General features: G+C 42.6%; 1 protein-coding gene and 1 long non-coding RNA gene across 4 annotated transcripts in view; one reads left to right on the top strand and one right to left on the bottom strand.

Annotated features, from left to right (window-relative positions):
* Positions 1-16,930, bottom strand: part of LOC138743712 (uncharacterized) — a 30,129-nt gene extending 13,199 nt beyond the window's left edge. Inside the window, exon 1 of the long non-coding RNA XR_011345029.1 lies at positions 16,848-16,930. This is a non-coding gene — a long non-coding RNA (uncharacterized lncRNA). The remainder of the gene's footprint in view (positions 1-16,847) is intronic.
* Positions 1-19,770, top strand: part of kif1aa (kinesin family member 1Aa) — a 381,215-nt gene that overhangs the window by 325,198 nt on the left and 36,247 nt on the right. For 2 of the 3 annotated variants that reach the window (XM_069899340.1, XM_069899343.1), the window contains 4 exons: positions 1,801-1,827; positions 10,589-10,703; positions 11,408-11,541; positions 18,325-18,386. In XM_069899340.1, coding sequence (XP_069755441.1) covers positions 1,801-1,827; positions 10,589-10,703; positions 11,408-11,541; positions 18,325-18,386 — 338 coding nt within the window. The remainder of the gene's footprint in view (positions 1-1,800; positions 1,828-10,588; positions 10,704-11,407; positions 11,542-18,324; positions 18,387-19,770) is intronic. The other variant, XM_069899341.1, reaches the window with a different exon arrangement.

The raw sequence follows: 19,770 nt of genomic DNA, 5'->3' as shown, positions 1-19,770 counted from the left end.
TAAAAAATCTATACTTAAGTTTGATCATGACATTATGTTTGCATGACTCAGAAGTGAATGAGAGTTATTTGTTTTCTTGTACTACCTGCTGCAGAAAATATCTAATGAAGTAAAAAGTAATAGTCAGAGATGCCTTCTGCCTAGTTTCTGTCACAAGCATAGAAGGTCACTTAAGTTCTGGTGGATGCATGCAGCATGCATTGGAAAGTTGCCAGCATGCGCTCCTCCCACACGGCTACCCAGCAAAATAATCTGTTTGGGAAAAGCAGTTGTTGGATTACACTGCTGGCTAGCAGTAGTGAGTCAATACCAGCTGAATTTGCAATGCATCAAACAAAATGGCTGCCCCAGTCCAGCAATGCCATTGCTCTGATGCTGTGTTTTTTCCACTCAGCAGTCATTTCTGAATGCATTCAAAGCTTTAAAATAAACGTTTCAAAGAGGGAGAGTCTTCAGCTCTATAAATCTGATTGCTTATTAATTCTCAGTGTCAAAATCAATCCCAGCTCTGACAGGAGATGTGCATGCACACTTGCACACCTTGGTGTTCATCCGCTCTGATCCCTGGTCTGACCACAGTATGAAATATCCATCCCTTTCTCATTAGAGAGCTTTCAGATGACAAGCACTCAAGAGGAATCCAAGATTTGGGGTAAAGCTGTGGAAGAAGAAAGCAGTCAAGTGTTTCAGCTCCACCCTATTCCTCAGAGCTCCATTCACTTGGAATTAATAATTTAGCTGAAATCATTGCTTTAAAATACTAGAAATGTTATCTTTCACATTAGATGGACAAATATTGCTGTTGAATGAATCTTAGTGACCGTCTATCTCCACTTAGGCCATTGTTTTACTGCCTTACTGTGCCCAGGGCCTATTACAGTACAACTCTGATTATCTGAAATGGTTGGGACCAGACCTATTTCAGATGACTGAATTTTTTGGATAACTGGTCACTTTTTAAAAACACCCCATTAGCAACAGTAAATCACTTGTATCAATGTCTAAACAACAACAAACAACAAGGGAAGGCTTTTTAAGTACTAAAATAATGTTTTAATTCTCACCAAAAAAATGCTGGCCACTACCAGTCCCCAACGTCATCACTAATCACCGACATGTCCCCACCACTGCCGCCTATCCCCAGGAAAGCTTCCTGGACCAGTGGAACACTCACTGGTGAGTCGGCAGGTTCCAGTCTCCCTGTTGGCTCGTTCCAGCTTAGTGTCCTGGTTCTCGATATTGGAGCCCAATCCAGACCCAGTCTGCACACACTTCCCCTCCCAACTGTCGCCGTCAATCACCGACACCTCCCCACTGAGGTCCCGCTCCTGCCTGGAGGCTGCACTCCTTGAGTATGCCAGGTCAAGGGATTCTTCGGTCTGCTTGCGGCTGGGAGACAGCAACACGCAGTTTGAGATGGAGGGTTGGAGATAAAAGTCAATATGGGAAGGTAAAGAAGAAATGGAAAGAGAGAATGGAGGGAGTTACCTGAAACCAGGACAATCATCGTTCTAATTTCATGTAGGGTGAATTTTTTTTCAAGCTGTGAGGTCAGTCTGGCTCCAAAAAAATTCTGGGTAATTTAGAATTTCTGATGGTTTCAGATATCCTCATGTATCAAAAATTTTTCGGAGGTGAATGGGCGTCACTTCTAGGTCCAAAAAAATTTAGGATAAATGAGGATTTTGGATAATCCGATTTTGGATAATGGGAGCTGTACTGTGCTTTATGATGATGTTACCGTCACCATTGATACTTTATTGAGTCTACTAACAAGGTATTGTTCTTGTGTTTTTGCAGGCAATTTCTTGATTCGGATATGCCTAGGTATTTTTTTGTTGTTTTAAATCCTTAAGATATTTATTTCTTAACAGCTTAAGGCATCGAAATCCCATCAAAACCTTTCAGTTTCTTTAATTTAATAACTTTTTTTTGGATTGCTTGTTTCTTTTCACTTCTCTTTTTACCACATTCTGCAAAGACCTGCCAGGCATTGCCAGTTTAATCCAGCCCCACTTTCAGGAGGAGGTTAAACCTGCATGTAGCGCATGCACTTGCTGTGCAATATGGATTAGAGCTGGGCTCCAGGGGAGAAAGACAGGAGCTTTTCCACGGCTACGTGCATCATTGCATTAATTCTTTTTGAAAGAGGAAAGAGAATGCAGGAGGCCAATGCATGTGCTGAAGTTTTTGTTTGCGGTGTCATCCCTTGTATTTGCAGCTGTGTGTGCTCTGGCATGTTGTATTGAAGGCATTGTGCTGTGGTCAGGTTCAATAAGGAACTCTGAGGTGTGGCAAACAGTGTTTAAGAGTGCATTAAAGACAAGAGTGTTATCAAGAAAACCTAGAGTACGGCTGCCTTTAATGTCATTCTGGTGTGAGAGTGAGAACCTGAGTCAAAGTATCCTTCCAGTGAAGGCTGTACAAAGACGCTATTGTATCAGAGTAATCAGTTGCTCATCTTTCCCCCCAGTTTTTATTTTTTCTCATGGAGCCACTTGATAGGCTCAAGGCAATATGTTGTGAATCTATGTTGACATGTATGCAGAGTAAAAGCTAACCATTGTGATTCCATGAAGTTTCAGTTCTGTGTTAGCAGGAAGAGGGTTATTTGCTGTGTAACATGTTGGAGTTGTTCTTTTGTCAGCAGGATTAGGTCCCTCGCTGCATTTGCATTCTCATTTGATTCAGCAAGGTCGAGATATTTAAATGCCTGTGCAGAGAACCTGTTCAGCAAGGATTGTGTGGATGGCTCCTGGTAATTCTGCCTGGTGAAATGTCTCGCTGTCTGTGTGCTGGTCCTGTTGATTCAGTGCATCAAAGAGCTTTTGCTGGAAGTTACTATAACAGGATAAGAGTTGTGGTTGCAACAATGCTACGATTAATTCCGTGGAATTGATTTGCTAATTGTAATTAAGTAGGACCTGAAATTAGCCATTGGTTCTCCTGTGGCAATTGCTAGTCAGAATAAAACGATGTAAGGACACAACCAAACAAGCTGATCAGTTCCTGAGGTCACATTGCCACCTTTGTTAAACCTGCCTCACAAACACACAAGGAACTATTTATTAAATCCCCTCCTTTAATGACACTCAAATGAAAATTATTTAGGAGGAAAATATCAGCTTTCATTTTTGCTCCTGTTTTTTTTAGCTTTTGTTTCTTTTAAATTTTCTGCTTCCAAGGAATACCTTTTTACAAACTTTGAATTAGTTTGTGAATTATATGATCAATCACTGATACCTGGGGCTGTCAGCAATGTGAGGTGCAGTTCCAGAATCCCTCTTTAATCAGCAGAGGTTATTTATAAGTAACTTCATGGTTCTAATTTATTCAGAGGAGAATAATTACCTGTCATTTAGCAGTGTTGAGTTGCTGTTTCTTCAGCAGGGTAATGAAAATTGCTGTGTGATTATAATGGGGGCTGGTCATTCTGTGTGTAATTTGGAAACAGACTTGGATTGTTTCAAACAACGGACACTGAAAGAGATTGAAGCAAATTTAAAGCAAGCGTTCAGTGACTATCCTTCACTTTGCTTGTGTCTGGTGATTCAGCTGTGCAGCAAGGAGCCCAACAAATCACAGGTCTTTGCAGAATATTCTAATCCTCTTAAAGAAAACTGCACTCGAGTGCCCGATGGCAGTCTCTGCAGTGAGACTGTTTTACGCCCACCCCATCCCTCCACTCCTTCACCACCCCTTCCCTCTCTGTTGTTTAGGTGGGCATGACTGACATGGCATCTAACATCCTGAGGACTAAACTTCTGACATTTCTTTTTTTTCCCTTTTGTGTTTGTCTCTGGGTTGTCTTCACTAAAAGCATAACACACGGAAATGACAATAGGTACACAGTGAACTTTTCTTTTGCTCTTTTTCTCTACAGTTTGTGTCCCTCTTTTCTCTTGTTTCACTCACTGGTATCACTTGTTTTGCTTTTATTTATTCCTGTTAGTGTCCTGTGCCTGTTCATTTTCTGTTCCCTTCAATAATAATTGTGCTCCCATGCAATGTCTTTATTGCAAGATTGACATATTTCCCTTCCTCAAAGAGACAGTATTCCTTCTTATTGGCCTGCTATCCTTTTCAAAATTTTTAAAAAGTGCAAAATATAAAACACAAATTTGTTGATACAGAATGGAACAAGAGAGGAAACACAGCAATGTTGCAAAATTCCTATGGAGAGACCCTGAATGCTCCAACATAACTCTATAAACTGGACCAAAACAAGCCTTTCCTACATTCATTCACATTCATCAAAACAGTAAATTCAATGCTGAGACATTTCATCTCAACCAAGATTCTCAAGAGTGGTTGGGAGGGAAGATGCTTTCATGTGACTGACCAAATGGGAAAAAAAGGATGGGATGAGCAATCAAAAATGTATTTCTGTACCTAGGGGAGGGGTTGGGATTCAAGTCAAAGGGAGCTATTAAGCTTGATATCAGATAACCAAAAAAAGCCAAATGGCCTCCTTCATTACTGGCTATTTCACAAGGTGGTTCGTAAAGTGCACAGCCATGGATTTCTCAGATTCATGAATTAAGGAACCAGATTTGTAAAGCAATGGGGACATGCAAACATCTCCGAGAGAAAATTGGGCTGGTGAATGGCAGGAACTGAGAGACAGCTGTCCCCTTCATCCATCTTCCTGAGCAGTGTAGGGTATCATATAAAAAAGTCCATGTCAAAAAAATGCCCTCCTCAGTTCATCCCACTGTACACTTTTAACACATCATCTCCAACTTGAAGGGGAAAGTGGACAATCTTATTTCCAATCTCTGGCCACACAGTTCTCTGCCACACTGAGGTTTGGGTTTGACTAATACTGTGCACTACTCACCTACATTTGCAGAGGGAGGTTAAATTTGTGCTGCAAAAAAAAATTTGAAAGTTTAAAGTAGAGAGATCTTTGGAGTAATGGGGAGATAAAGAATTCGCAGCACAATCCTTTCAGGGTGATACAAGCAGCTTTGCTGGTGAGATAAGATGTCCTGGAATATCTAGATATTGGTTGGAGCATGAAGAGTAAGTTCCCTGAAGCCCATCACCATGGAGTCTTGCACTGCCTTCTGTGTAAATTGGAGGGAGCAGATCTTTTCTAGCCTTGTTAATTATGATGAGCCCATATGCAGGCCTTTAAGAGCAACACTGAACCTTTGGGGTCTGCCGTGGTCAAATTTGAACAAACCAGCATGCTCAAAGTCTGACCACTTCACCCAATCCAATATTCAGTCAGTCGTGATGGATGCGTGGTTTGAAAATCCAGGAACTGTGCTCTCTGGGTACCCTCCAAGAGATGTCAAAAGTTGCAGAAAGTTGTACCCAGGAGTTTTTATTTTCCTGGTGACAGCGTCTTGCATGCTACCAAACTGTTAATATTTATATATTCCCAAACATTGGTCTGTTATCAGTCTTTATTGACATTTGTTGTCATGTTTCATAAAACGGAAATGTTCAGATGTCATGCATTGTGAACTATATCCCTTGCGATTAAGGAAGGAAGATAGGCTGGGAGCACTGCTAGGCATTCTAGTCATTACATCACAACAGGAATTTACGAGGGGGAACAGTAAGATTATGCTAGCAAGGGGGAAGGCCTGATTGGGCTTTTATCTGTACTTCATTTACTAATCTGCAGTGGGAGTGTTAGATGAGACTGCAGTGGGAGATCGACCAAGTCTGAGAGGTTCCCTGACGGAGTGAGCTGACAGCGCATACCTTCCACTGTCTGCTCCTGTCTCTCCAGTTGACACTTGATTCCTCCATTTCAAATCTACTTGCCCCAAATATGTTTCCCATTCCACGAAGCACGCTGAGCAACTCGTAACACGTAGTTATTTGCATTGTAGTACTGTCTAGGGTCAGAACTCATGAGGTGCTAAACACAACCTGAAAGAGTTAAAGCGCAGTTGAAAAGATTCAGCAGAAGTTGCTAACAGGTTATTTTATATTAATGTGCTCTTTTACCCTTGTTCCATATTCATCCCTCCCATACCCCATTGATCCTGCTCATCGGCCCTGAAATGTTAGAGGACATTTTGTTCCTATTTTCCCTGGAACATCTCTGCCACTTGGTTCATAAACTCTTTGAGCAGGGAGACATGAAAGTTCCCAAGTTGAGGGATATCTCTCACATTCAGTTCACTTTCTGCCACCTTCATTAGAAGCAGCAACAGTAAATGCTGAAAACACTAAGGGAGTCAGGCAGCATCTGCAAAGAGAGGAAATGACATAAGCATTTCAGACTCTTGGTCTCAGACCTGACATGTTAACTTCGTTTTTCTTTCTGTAGATGGTGCCCAACCCATTTATGCTTTTGTTTCGGATTTCCAGAACCTCAGAATTTGGTTATCATTTACTTTTGGCAGAACTTCATGGACATTCTCTTAGGCTGGCCACATATGGTGACCAAACCAATTTAGTCCATTCCTACCCCAGAAAAGTCCATTGTACATGGTGGGAAGGTATTTAGATGACTTGATTCAAGTTTTCCCAAATTATTTCTCCATTTAATACTTCTAGATCTATAAATTCAGTCAAATCTGTTTCTGGGTTTGAAATTGGTGGCAAGGAAAGAGTCTTGGTTTCTGCTACACAGAGAACCATGGGGAGAACAGACTGTGGTCCAAGGTAGAAAAAGGCTGCCAAGGCTATCAGAAGAGTTGTGGCAGATAGAGCTATGGATTTGCTCTAGGACGTGGAGCTAGTTTCTTCACCCACACGTGAGGCTGTCAGAGAGGAGCTTGCTTGCCACTGCTGTTAGGGGCAGTGAAGAACAGGTGAAGAACCAAGGGAGAAGAACCAACTTGCAGAATTGCCTTGCAGAAAATCCCTTCTGTAAATGATGTTTTGGAGATAGAACTTCCTGTTGTGGTGTTATGTCTCTTGCCTTCCAATTCCCACCCCCAGTGGCCACAGTTACAAATTCTTAGGATGGCCACAGTCAAAATTTGAAAGATTTCCATTGGGCAGGAATAAAACAAAGCATTTTTAATTCCAAAACCCCCTATCATATTGTGTTCCAATGATCAAATGGAAGAGGATGACGATAAGCGGTTGTCCACGTCTGCTTCTATGAACCAACACATTCTAATGGTTTAGTGTACAGTAATGTCCAAGGTGAGATGCTGGAGTTTTATTTGTTGTGGCCTTTTGTGGAGTAGTCCAGGGGCATGCGCAGGTGGGGATCCAGTTGGGACAGAAGTCTGAAACAATTGATCCATGCATTAGGCATAAGCATAATCCCATAGGTACAGATTAATATAAATAGTTAAAATTGTTCCTCAAAATGTGATCCAAACCAAATTCCTGCGCACTCCCCTGGTGTAGGTTACTATAGTTGCTTCAAGAAAGTGGTAGAGTTCTGACTAGCTGAAGAAGCAGTTAGTCCCAAAATATTCAATTTATTTCAATTAAATTGAAAGGTATCGGAAACGATTTATGACACCACAGGTGGAAGGACCCCTGAACCATGCATGGCGAAGTGTTTGTAAAATCGTGCTTATTCTGACATGTTAGAAATGATGACCATGATTTCTTTTTGCATTAGTTTTCATGTTGTTCAATCTGTTGTCTTTCTACTATCATTCTCTACAGTAATATTTCACAGGCAGGCTCATGAGGGCTCACTGTCAATATTGGAGGGTCTCCCCACCCTCACCCCAGTTTTTGGACAATTTCCCTCAGTCAGTGATATGAGGGCAGAGTCTTCTCTCTCTTCAAGTAACACCCACTGGAATTTGGGCACAGGTCAATAGCGCAAGCTCCTCCCTTCTCCAGTCTGCTCCACAGCAAGAACAACTTGGTTCCAGCGTGAGGGGCCATTGCAAAGAAGCATTTAGAGACTTAAGTCGCACAGTCAATCCATCCTGGCCACTCCACCTCAGTTGTTTCTGACATTTTTTGCTGCTAACATATCCCAGGCCCTCTCAGTGTTCTGATCACATCACTCAAAAAAAGCAGACTCCTTTGCAGACCACCTGTTAGAAAGCAGGCAGGCGCTAAACATTCCATCAGCTGCAAACTGTGCTTTTTTTATTCAGCATCATGAAGAGTGATCAGAGGTTGAAGGACCTGAACTCTGCGATCGGAGACCTTGCAGAGGTCTGGTGTAAGAGGTGGAAAGAGCGCACACCTCACATCCTGCTCACTTAGTAGCATCTCCTCCATCTGGCGAAAGCTCTAATCGGCCTCATCAACCACCTCGGAATCCACAAAATCCAAGGAGCAGCATCTTCAATCCCCCAGTACTGTGTAAAATGGGGTAATATGAATGAGTGACCATGGCTGAAATGAAGTGAATTGTTTATTGTCAGAGCAGGGACATCATCTTTTCATTCAAGAATCTGATTATAGAAGAAATTGTCCTTGAATGCAGAGGTTCATGTTTTCAAGCCCTGTAACTTCTGCTTGATAGAAGAGGGACAGAGAATCTGAACGGAGTGGGAGGGTCTTTAATCTATCGGCAATTGGAGGTATAGGGGGGAAGGGGCAGTTTGGGAGCTGGAACTGTTAAGAGTAAGATAGGTTGCCGGGAGGAGGAGTTACTGAGAGATTCTAGACACTGTTATTAGCACAAAATGCTAATGATAGGATGTTTACAGAACCTAGCAAAGTGAGGGAGGTGGAATAAATGCTGCAGACTCCTTGTTGAATGCACAGGCTTGAAGCTGGACCAAAAACTATTCTAGCAATGGAAGCCAATTTTGGGGTTAGACCAGCCTCATTCTGTTGGGTTGGGTTGGAGAATGGTGCGATCTTTTAGAATGATTTAATGCAATGACGTCCTTTGTTCCATAAAAGAAGAAAAGAAAAAAAATGTGAGTGGTTGCTAAAGTCACAGAATTGATTCACGTGACTGATGTGCCAGGTCTAATACATTAAAATTCTGAATTAGTCTGGAATAACATTTGCAAATTAAGTCATTCAGCCTCAAGAAGAGAAAAAGCGAACAGAAAATTCCAATGGAACCTCATTGTTGAAGGTTGCTCACCCAAACACTTCCATCAACTTGGTTTTTCTAGTCGAGATACAGTACCTTTCCAACATCGCGCTGTGCCTGCTTAACTTCTAGTTATTGTTCCTGGCCTTCCCTGATAACTCAGTTCACTGAATTCACTGTTGTCCTCTTGAAGTAAGCCTTTCCTGTGTTGAACATTCAAGTTCCTGCCTGCCTGCTGAGTTAGATGGTACAGTAGGTACCACTTTCTTGAGCATCTTCTGAAGCAGTCTATTCACTTTGAATTTAATCTTGACAAACGACCTTCCACCACCTGAGAAATAAGACAAATGTCACTTAACTGAACATTGTAAAGCTAGTTTAGATGACCTATGTTTTGCTGTCTCTTTGTATTCATTCTCTTTGTAATTATTCCCTTATGTTGTGTTTTTATTCCCAATGTCTTTTGGTCTTTATCCTTTATGTCTTTTTTATCCTATGTACACTTCATGTGCGTCGTTCTTGGGTGTAGTTTAGATGCTAGATAATGCTCTTCTCCTCCCATAATGTTACCTGTCATTACGTGCTGTGTCCTTGACATTTTATTCTCTTGTCAATGGTTGGCTTGCTTCCTTGCCTTTCACTAATTTGTCCAGTGAAAAGTTAATTTATAAAACTCCAGCATTGAAGTTAATTCAGAGGCAACACGAGTTTACATTGTACAAAGATGTTTGGTGTTTTATTTGTTCACAATTTGTTTCTTGTTTTCTCTACAAATAGCGGAACCCAATGTTCTGGGCGTGAGGCTTGAAGGAACAACCTCCTTGTAACTCTGGTCACCAACACCTTTTGCTGCTAATAACTTGCGAGTCATATTCTTCCCCTGAACATTTTTAAGCTCACAGAAGTGAACTGTTGATTTTCACCCCAGCTTTTTGTCATACAGGATTTTTATGTCTTGATTTCCTGAATCTGAGGGGATAAGGGAGAGTGGCTCCGTTTTCTCTCCTCTTCCAATTACGTCATCATTACAAACCCTCCCCCTCCCAACCTATCTTTTTTCCCTAATTCCCAATTTAGCTGACTCCGAAGCTCCCTTCTCACAACACCGTATAATGGTGTCTCCAAGCAAAGAGTCAGCCAACAGAACAGACCACTGGGAATATTCCCAGTTCCTCTCCATCCATGCTTCTTGGTGCCATCAGTGGTTGAGATCATCGATAAACGAGTGAGGTTCTACCACCTCCCTGTTCAACAGCCAATGCAGTTTATGAAGAGCTGGGAGCTCTACAATCCCATGCTGATCGCTGAAATCTAGGCCAATGCATGGCTGCTGGATTGGTACATAAGGAAAGACCTTTTATGTGAACTAAAGAGATCCTCGCTCTGAACAAGAATTCACTTGGAAAACACAGCAATGGCCCACAGCCATTGTTAATTGCTGGCAACCATTTATATAATGGAACAAACAAGAGCTTGTGAATTCAGCCTTAAAAGATTAGTGGACCAGAGGCCAAATGCGGTGATTCTCGTGTTTAATCTTGTATATCTCCCATTGATTCCTGTTATTTGTGGGAGAAAACAGAAACATAATAGCTATGTGGTGTTTGAGAAAAGGCTTAAGCTAACTAGAGAGTGCCCTTTTTGCAGAACCTTTTACCGATTTGAAGCAGGCTGGGATAGCTCCATGCACAACTCCCTGCTGCTCAACAGAGTGACCCCATATGGAGAGAAAATCTACATGACACTGTCTGCATATTTGGAGGTAGGAACCTGATCAAACAAAAATGACAATGCCTGTGAATGTTTGAATGCAAACACTAAGGAATGGAACTTCTCAGCACTAAGTACATCAGTTCAGGATCAGCTAAGAGTAAAGCTTCCAGGAGAAGAACAGTGTGAATTCAATAAGGAATAAAAATCATTTTACACAGTTTTATAAAATTCTTCCAGAAAAGCAGTGTGAATTAAATTTAGAATAGAAACTTACATTGGCTCATGAAATATTTCCAGGGAAAGTGATGGCAGCTTTTTAAATTCCTTTTGTAAAAGTTACAATGCTGATTCAACTCCACTGCGGAGCAAAGCACCTTCTGCCCTGTGTTAATAAAGCTGTTTGGAAAAGTGAAGCATAGTGTAATTTGTCCCATCAAACACTCCTGGATTACATGCAGCGCACAGGTTGGTGTTCACGTAAAGTTCCCTCATCCAGCTTGAGCAGTGTTTCAAATTAGCTCAGCTGTTGCCTGAGTGTAACATTTCTTAATTCCCCCTCACGGGGCATCCAGGGACTTTCCCATGCAAATATTCAGGCAATGTTCTGTTATGGGAGAGGAATTAAATTGGGAGTTTGGAATCAAGAGCAGTGGGCTTAAAAGCTGAAGCAAAATCCAAGGAGGCAAATATCATTCATGTGCATACTAATTAGTGTTGGGCATTCCGAAATGTTTATAATGTTTATCATTACAGATGGAGAACTGTACACAGCCTGCTGTCATCACCAAAGACTTCTGCATGGTGTTCTACACCCGCGATGCCAGGCTCCCTGCTTCCCGCTCTATCCGCAATCTCTTTGGAAGCGGAACCCTCAAACCCTCAGAAAGGTAGCGATCTGCCGTTCATCAACAGCCTTCCACTGGTCTCAACTTCCCTGATATTTCCTGGTATAATGTACAGGATGATGCATGGAGGGAGGGAAACCTGACTACTCTGTGGTCAGGGAGCAGGGAATGATGATTCCCTTTGATATCAAGTTTAAAGTGATTCCGTCAACTGTGTTGCAGGGAAAGGTTAAACAGGTTAGGACTTTATTCCCTGGAGTGTAGAAGAATGAAGGGAGATTTGATAGAGGTATTTAAAATTATGAGGGAGATAGACAGAGTAAATGTGTTAGCTTTTTTCCACTGAGGGTTGGTGAACTACAAACTGGGGACATGGGTTAAGAGTGAAAGAGGAAAGGTTTAGAGAAAACATAAGGAGGAACTTCTTCACATAGAGAGTCGTGGAAGAATGGAACGAGCTTCCAGATGAAGTGGTGAATGTGGGCTCAATTTTAATATTTAAGAAGAATTTGGACTGGTACATAGATTGGAGGAGTATAGAGGGCTTTGGTCGGGGTGCAGGTCAATGGGATTAGGGAGAATAATAGTTCGACATGGACTAGAGGTGTTGAAGGGCCTGTTTCTGTGCTGTATTATGACCTGATCAGGATTAGAAATTGATGCTTACAGCCAAAAATGAGACATTGATATGAGAATTTATTGTCATATACCTAAGTACAATAAACAGATGCATGGCAATTCTTACTTGCAGTCAAACAGGTAGTAAGATGTAGCAAAAACAATAGAATAATTATATTATCAGAAGGCACCAGAAGGCCATTAGACATAGGAGCAGAAATAGGCTACTCAGTTTGCCCCATCATTCAATCATGAGCTGATCCATTTTCCCACTCAGCCCCACTGCCCGGCCTTCTCCACATAACCTTTGATTCCCTGGCTAATGAAAAACTTATCAATCTCTGTGTTAAATACACCCAATCACCTGGCCTCCACAACTGCCTGTGGTAACAAATTCCATTGATCTTCCACCTTCTGAAGAAATTCCTATCCTCCATTCTAAGTGCACACCCTTCAATCCAGAAGTTGTTCTAGACCCTCCCACCATGGGAAACAACCTTTTTACATCTACTCTGTCCACGCCTTTCAACATTCAAAATATTTTAATGAGATCTCCCCTCATTCTCCACAATTCCAATGAATTCAGCCAAGAACTGTCAAATGCTCCTCATGTGATAGCCCTTTCATTCCCAGAATCATCCTAGTGAACCTCCTCTGGACTCTCTCCAACATCAGCTTTTCTGAAATGAGGAGCCCAAAACTGCTTCAATACTCCGAATGAGGTCTCACCAGGGCCTTATAAAGCCTCAGCATCACATCCCTGCTCTTAAAATGAACGCCAGCATCAGATTTGCCTTCTTCACCACTGACTCAACCTGCAAGTTCGCCTTCAGGCGATCCTGCACGAGGACTCCCAGGTCCTTTTGCATCTGGGTATTTTCAATTTTCTCCCCATTTAAAAATAGTTTGCTGGTTTATTATTTTTTCTAGCCAATTGCATGATCGTACACTTTCTGACATTATATTTTATGTGACATTTCTCTCCCCATTCTCCTGATCTGTTTAAGTCCTTCTGCAGCCTCCCTGTTTCCTCAACACTAACTGCTCCTCCACCTACCTCCATATCATCTGGAATCTTGGCCATAAACCTATTTATGCTATAAACCAAATCAATAATATACGACATAAAAAAAGTGGCCCCAACACCAACCCCTGTGGAACACCACAAGCAACTCGCAGCCAACCAGAATATGATCATTATATTACGACTCTGCTTCCTGCCAATTAACCAAACCTGTACCCATGCCAGTAAGTTTCCTGTTATATCACATAGAAACATAGAAGATAGGAGCAGGAGTAGGTTATTCGACCCTTCGAGCCTGCTCCGCCATTCAACGAGATCATGGCTGATCTTAAAGTTCAGTACCCCGTCCCCGCCTTCTCTCTGTAACCTTTAATACCCTTATACTGAAGAAATATATCTAATTCCCTCTTAAATATATTTAATGAACCTGCCTCTACTGCCCTCTGTGGCAAAGAATTCCACAGATTCACCACCCTCTGGGTAAAGAAATTCCTCCTCATCTCAGTTCTAAATGGTTTGCCTATTATCCTCGAACCATGGCCCCGTGTTCTGGACTCCCCACCATTGGAAACATCCTTTCCATATCCATTCTGTCCAGTCCTGCCAGAATTTTATGTCTCTATGAGATCCCCTCTCAATCTTCTAAACTCCAGCGAGTACAATCCCAATTTGCGCAATCTTTCCTCATAAGTCATTCCTGCCATTCCAGGTATCAGCCTGGTGAATCGCCTCTGCACTCCCTCCATTGCAAGAACATCCTTCCTTAGATAAGGTGACCAAAACTGCACACAATACTTCATGTGGGGACTCACCAAGGCCCTGTACAGCTGCAGTAAGGTATCCTTGTTCCTATACTCAAACCCTCTTGATATAAAGGCCAACATACCATTTGCCTTTTTAACCGCCTGCTGTACCTGCATGCTCGCCTTCAGAGACTGATGTACAAGTACCCCTAGGTCTCTTTGCACTTCCCCATCTCTTAATCTATTGCCATTCAAATAGTAATCTGCCCTCCGGTTTGTATTACCAAAGTGGATAACCTCACATTTATCCACATTGTAGTGCATTTGCCATGTATCTGTCCAGTCCCTCAATTTATCCAAATCACACTGGAGCTTCCTGACCCCTCCATGCACACAACTCCTCCTAGCTTAGTGTCATCTGCAAATTTGGAGATATTACATCCAATCCCCTCATCCAGATCATTAATGTAAATTGTGAACAGCTGGGGTCCCAGTACAGATCCCTGTGGCACCCCACTGGTCACCGCCTGCAACTCAGAAAACGAGCCATTTATCCCAACTCTCTGTCTTCTACCTGCCAGCCAGTTCCCAATCCACATCAATATTTTGACCCCAATCCCATGAGCCTTGATTTTGTAAGCCAGTCGTTTATGCGGGACCTTATCGAAGGCCTTTTGGAAGTCCAGTTACACCACATCCACTGGCTCTCCCCCATCTATTTTACCTGTCACCATCTCAAAGAATTCCAATAGATTTGTCAAGCACGATTTACCTTTTGTAAATCCATGTTGACTCCGTCCGATCCCTTCTCTGCTAGTCATATGCTCCGCTATTACCTCCTTAATAATGGATTCCATCATTTTGCCCACTACTGATGTAAGGCTCACCGGCCTATAATTCCCCGCTTTTTCTCTACCCCCCCTTTTTAAGGTGATCTATAGATGTATAGCATGGTAACAGGCCAATTCAGCCCTATGAGCCTGTGCTGCCCATTTTTACCAGCACCCCAGTACATTTTTGGAGGTTAAGAGGAAACCGGAGCCCCTGGAAAAAACCCACGCAGATGCAGGGAGAATGTACAAACTCCTTACAGACAGCGCGGGATTCGAACCCCAGTCCCGATCGCTGGTGCTGTAAAGGTGTCGCGCTAACTGCTAAGCAGACTGTGCCACCCTTCTCCAGAATCTGTTGATTGCTGAAAGACCATAACCAATGCCTCCACAATCTCTACCACTACCTCTTTCAGGACCCGAGGGTGCAATCCATCTGGTCCAGGAGACTTATCTACCCTTAGACCCTTCAGGTTTCTGAGCATCTTCTCCCTTGAAATAGTAACTGCCCTCACTTCCCTTCCCTGATACCCTTCAATATCTGGCACACTGCTAGTGTCTTCCACAGTGAAGACTGATGCAAAATATTCACTTATCTCCTCTTCCATCTCCTTATCTAGCATTATTATTTCTCTGGTGTCATTTTCTAGTTGTCCTATATCTACTCTCACCTCTCTTTTATTCTTTATATACTTGAAGAACCTTTGCTAGCTTATTTATACTCCATCTTTTCCTTCCTCATGAGTGTTTAGTTACTTTCTGTAAGTTTTTAAATATGTCCCAGTCTTCTGTCTTCCCACTAATTTTTGCTTCCTTGTTCATCCTCTCTTTTGCTTTCACGTTAGCCTTGTCAGCCACAGTTGTGACATTTTTCCTGTCAATTATTTCCTATTTTTTGGTCTGTATTTATCCTGAACCTTCCCCATTTCTTGTAGAACCTCCATCCACTGCTGCTCTGGCATCTTCCCATCTAGTGCCCCTTTCCAATCTACTTTGGCCAGTTCCTCTCTCATCGCATTGTAATTCCCTTTTTTGCACTGAGACAGAAGAGAGATAATAAATCAATGAGGATAGATGTGAATGAATATTCACTGTTGCAATGAGTGTAAAGGGCAGCAAGGTTGATGTAGCAGTTAGCACAACACTTTTTACAGCACTAGCAATCAGGACCGGTGTTCAAATCCCACACTGTCTGAAAGGAGTTTACAAGTTCTCCCTGTGTCCCTGTGTGGGTTTTCCCCGGTTTCCTCCCACCATTTGAAATGTACCAGGGGTATAATTTAATTGGGTATAAATATGGCTGAAATGACCTGTTACCGTGCTGTACGTCTAAATTTAAAAGAAGTGATGTTTGATTTGTGCAGACACATCATTTGGAGGTCTTGAGTGTTTATGGTTGGGGTAGTTCAGGGGGATTCATAAACCTGATGAATTCCTCCAGCACTTTTGTATATTGGGTTAGAATTATTCTCAATTCCAGCATCTGCAGATTTTCTTATTTAACTTAGAAAGTTAACTTATACAGCTTGTCCATTAGTCGAAGCATTAACACAGCTTTAACAAAGCTTTGCACGTTGTAATGCACGTCGAAAGAACCAAAGACTTGTTGATCCAAACCAAGACTTTTATTAACTAAAAGACTGGAGCATATCACGAGTCGGTCGACCAGTCCAGAATGACCTGGTCAATGACCTAGGAGCAATCCTTTAAGACCTGCCTTAAGAGGTGTGGCTACACTCTCAGCCAATCACAGTCATCCTACACTACCATCTGTACATATGTACTTATACACATTGGTGATAGAATCTGTACTATCACACACGTGTTTCACTGAGACTTAAGAAGTTTTGTTTCGTGTAAGAAATTTGTTTTCCATACTGCTGTTTTTTCTTGGTGTCCAAAACACCTGAGCACCTCACAAAATGCCCAAAAATAGGTGAGGATCAGGAAGGCAAGAGGGGATCTGAGGAAGTTTTTTTTTTCACTTGAATTGAGTTACAATCTGGTACATTCCTCCTGAGAAATTGGTGGAGGCAGACACACACACAGCATTTAAGAACCATTCAGATGCGTCCTTTGGCCCTTTCTGGTGGCCTGAATACCCCATTGTAAAGCGGCTAAGGAAGTACTCACCTGAATGCTCCAAAAGCGCTTCCGAGGCGCCGACACCAACCCTCCTCCGGGAGGGATATTCAGCAGAGAGCCTGGCTCCCCGACGCACCTGAATGCAGCCAGGCTGTAAACAGCTGCTTCGGGGAGGGCTGATGATGTCAGGATGAGTCACATTAGCGCAAATTTTGAAAGCATTATTGGCCTTGCCAAGGATTCGGCGTATCTCAGCCTGAACACTGTCACAGACTGATAACATCACAAGTATTTCCCTTGCCTGCTCCGGGTCTACCATAATCCTGTGTTCTTCTGCTTTGATGCGCTTCAATTAACATCACGACGGTGGGCAGAGCTACAGCTCCAGTCAACCAGCTCCAGAGAACGCTCTGAGGCACCTCTGGTTGAACAGGTCCTTTCAGGTGGACCAGGCAATGCTGCAAGCAGCCTTTTATGGCTTCCACCTAAAAGGTGAGTCTGCAGGTTAAAATTCGCTCCTGCCGCCACCCTCAAGGCGGAGGGTCCACCTGAAAGGGCCTTTTGATTTGACAGTGCTGGTAAATGGGATTAACATGAATATATACTTAATGGTCGGTATAGATATGTTTTGCTGAAGGATGTGTTGTATGATTCCAAAGTCTATAGAGAATAAAAATCAAAATACTACAGATGCTGAAAATCTGAAACAAAAACAGAAAAGCAGTCAGCAAGGCAGCAGTGTCAGTAGAAAGAAAAACAGTTCACATTCCATGTTGAAGACATTTGTCAGAAACTGGGAAAGAGGGAAGAAGTAGTCAGTTTTAAGTTGCAGAGAGGTGTGCATATAATAAAGGGAATCACTTTGATAGCGTGAGGTCATGTTGCTGTGGGAATAAGTCATTGCTAAAGTCATCCAGTTCATGGGTTAATAAAGGCACAGTTAGCCCACTATTTCACCACCAGCGGCCCGGCTTTGAATCTGGTGCTATCTGTCAGGAGTTTGGACAGTCCCTTCATTTCTCTGTGGGTTTCCTCCCACCCTTCAAGAATGTCCATGGTATGAAGGTTAATTGGGATATTTAGGGCGCACAGACTCATGGGCCAAAAGGGCCTGATCCTGTGCTTTATGGCAAGAAGAAAGAAACAGAAAAGAAGGGGATGGTACTTGGGATCCCAGTACCGTTTCTTGGAATTATAAATGCTCCCGTTGAGGGTGGAGTCAGCTTTAGCTCAGGGTAGACAGTCCAGTTTTGGAGAAGACAAGCTCAGATCAGAAGAGGAGTTCTAATGAAACCTTCTCAACTCCTGGACTAATCTACCAGATGACATTTCTTCCTTCATTGCCTCTTCTGCTTAGCCCTGCAGGTTCCATGGTGGAGCTCCCAACAATGGATGGCATTATTTGGGAAAATACCACATTGCTCTCTGAGATCCCAGTGATGCACATGGTTATACATGTATATATTGTGCAAGCAGTGGGTGTCAGTTTGATTTAACTGCTGTCCCTTCTGTTTTGATTCTACAGTAACCGAGTGACTGGTGTGTACGAGCTGAGCCTGTGTCGGGTGGCAGATGCTGTGAGTCCAGGTAAAATTGAAAAGTTAAGAATCTGCCTAGTTGAAATTTAACTGGTTTAATCTACTAGCTTATTTATTTTATGTAGGAAATCGAACTGAAGTGCAGGGGCGGAGAGGGGGTGTTGGGGAGGGGGTACATGGGGAGAGGCGTACTGCTGGTGACGTGGGTGGAAGGGAATGGTACCAGAGTGAGGGGGGGGGGTGGAGGGGAAGAGATGAATGGGTTGGGGTATGGATAGGAAAAGGGATAAAAATTCAGGTGGGGGGAGGTGTGTAGAAGGTGTGGTGGGTGGTAGCTCAGAAGAAAAGAGGGAACCCATTACAAAACTAGAAATTTCAACATGCATATAAGAACAACGACTAGAATTAAGAGAAAGGAAATTAGTTCTGCCGTTTGCATGAATGCACAATGGATTTTGGGATTTAATAATGGGAGTACATTCATATGTAAGTATATCCATAAGTTCCATGTTCATAAGCTGGGACAGCATCAAACTCTTACACTCGCCCACATACAGGAGGCAAATTCCAGCAGCCAATTAGCGGACTGATTCCCACATCATTGGGATCTGGAAGGAAACTGGAGCACCCAGGGGAACATGCATACTCTACACTAACAACATTCGAGATCACTGTGACACATTAAAACACATTTTTTATTTGAAGAGATGGAAATGATTAGGTTTAATTTTCTTGAGGCAAAGGAGACTGAGGGGTGACCAGACAGAGGTATATAAAATTATTGGCAGAATAGATAAAGTGGAGTAAATTATTTTTCACGGTGAGGTGTCATTCACAAGGATACATAAGTAGTAGAAGGTAAGAAGAAAAAGTTTGAAGTGTTTCAAACAGTAAGGGGCGAACACAGGGGCACAAGCTTGAGAGAACAACTTGATGGGATAAGTTGGGCCAAAGGGCTTGTCACTGTGCTCCATGACTTTATGAAACTGTCAATTGTGAGTAGTAAAGAGTTTGAAGGAGGAGGGGAAGTACATGAGGCAGTGTCAAAAAAAAGCAACTTTAGATAGAGGTGGAGAGGATGAGCAAATGTAGGTTCTTGGGAGTCACTATCTCGGAAGATCTTTCCTGGAACCAACACACCAATTGCATCGTGAAGAAAGCCTCTACTTCCTCAGCAGTTTGCGGAGGAGCTAATGGAGTTGTTCAAGTGAACCAGTACGGACTTGAAGGGCCGACATGGCCTGTTTCCGTGCTGTAAATGGTTATTATGGTTATGGTTATGATTTGAGGAGAACCTTTTTTTTGCACAGAGTTGCTGACACCTGGAACCAGAGAACTTGGGGGTAGAGCATATTTAGTAGAGTTTTAGACAGGTTCATAAAAGAGCAAGTAATAGAAGATGCATTGCATAATGTTAGCAAATGGGATGGGTC

The sequence above is a fragment of the Narcine bancroftii genome, chromosome 9, assembly GCF_036971445.1.
Source record: "Narcine bancroftii isolate sNarBan1 chromosome 9, sNarBan1.hap1, whole genome shotgun sequence".
Classification (NCBI taxonomy): domain Eukaryota; kingdom Metazoa; phylum Chordata; class Chondrichthyes; order Torpediniformes; family Narcinidae; genus Narcine; species Narcine bancroftii.
Note: the sequence above shows the minus strand (reverse complement) of the source record. Positions and strands in the feature narration are given on the sequence as shown.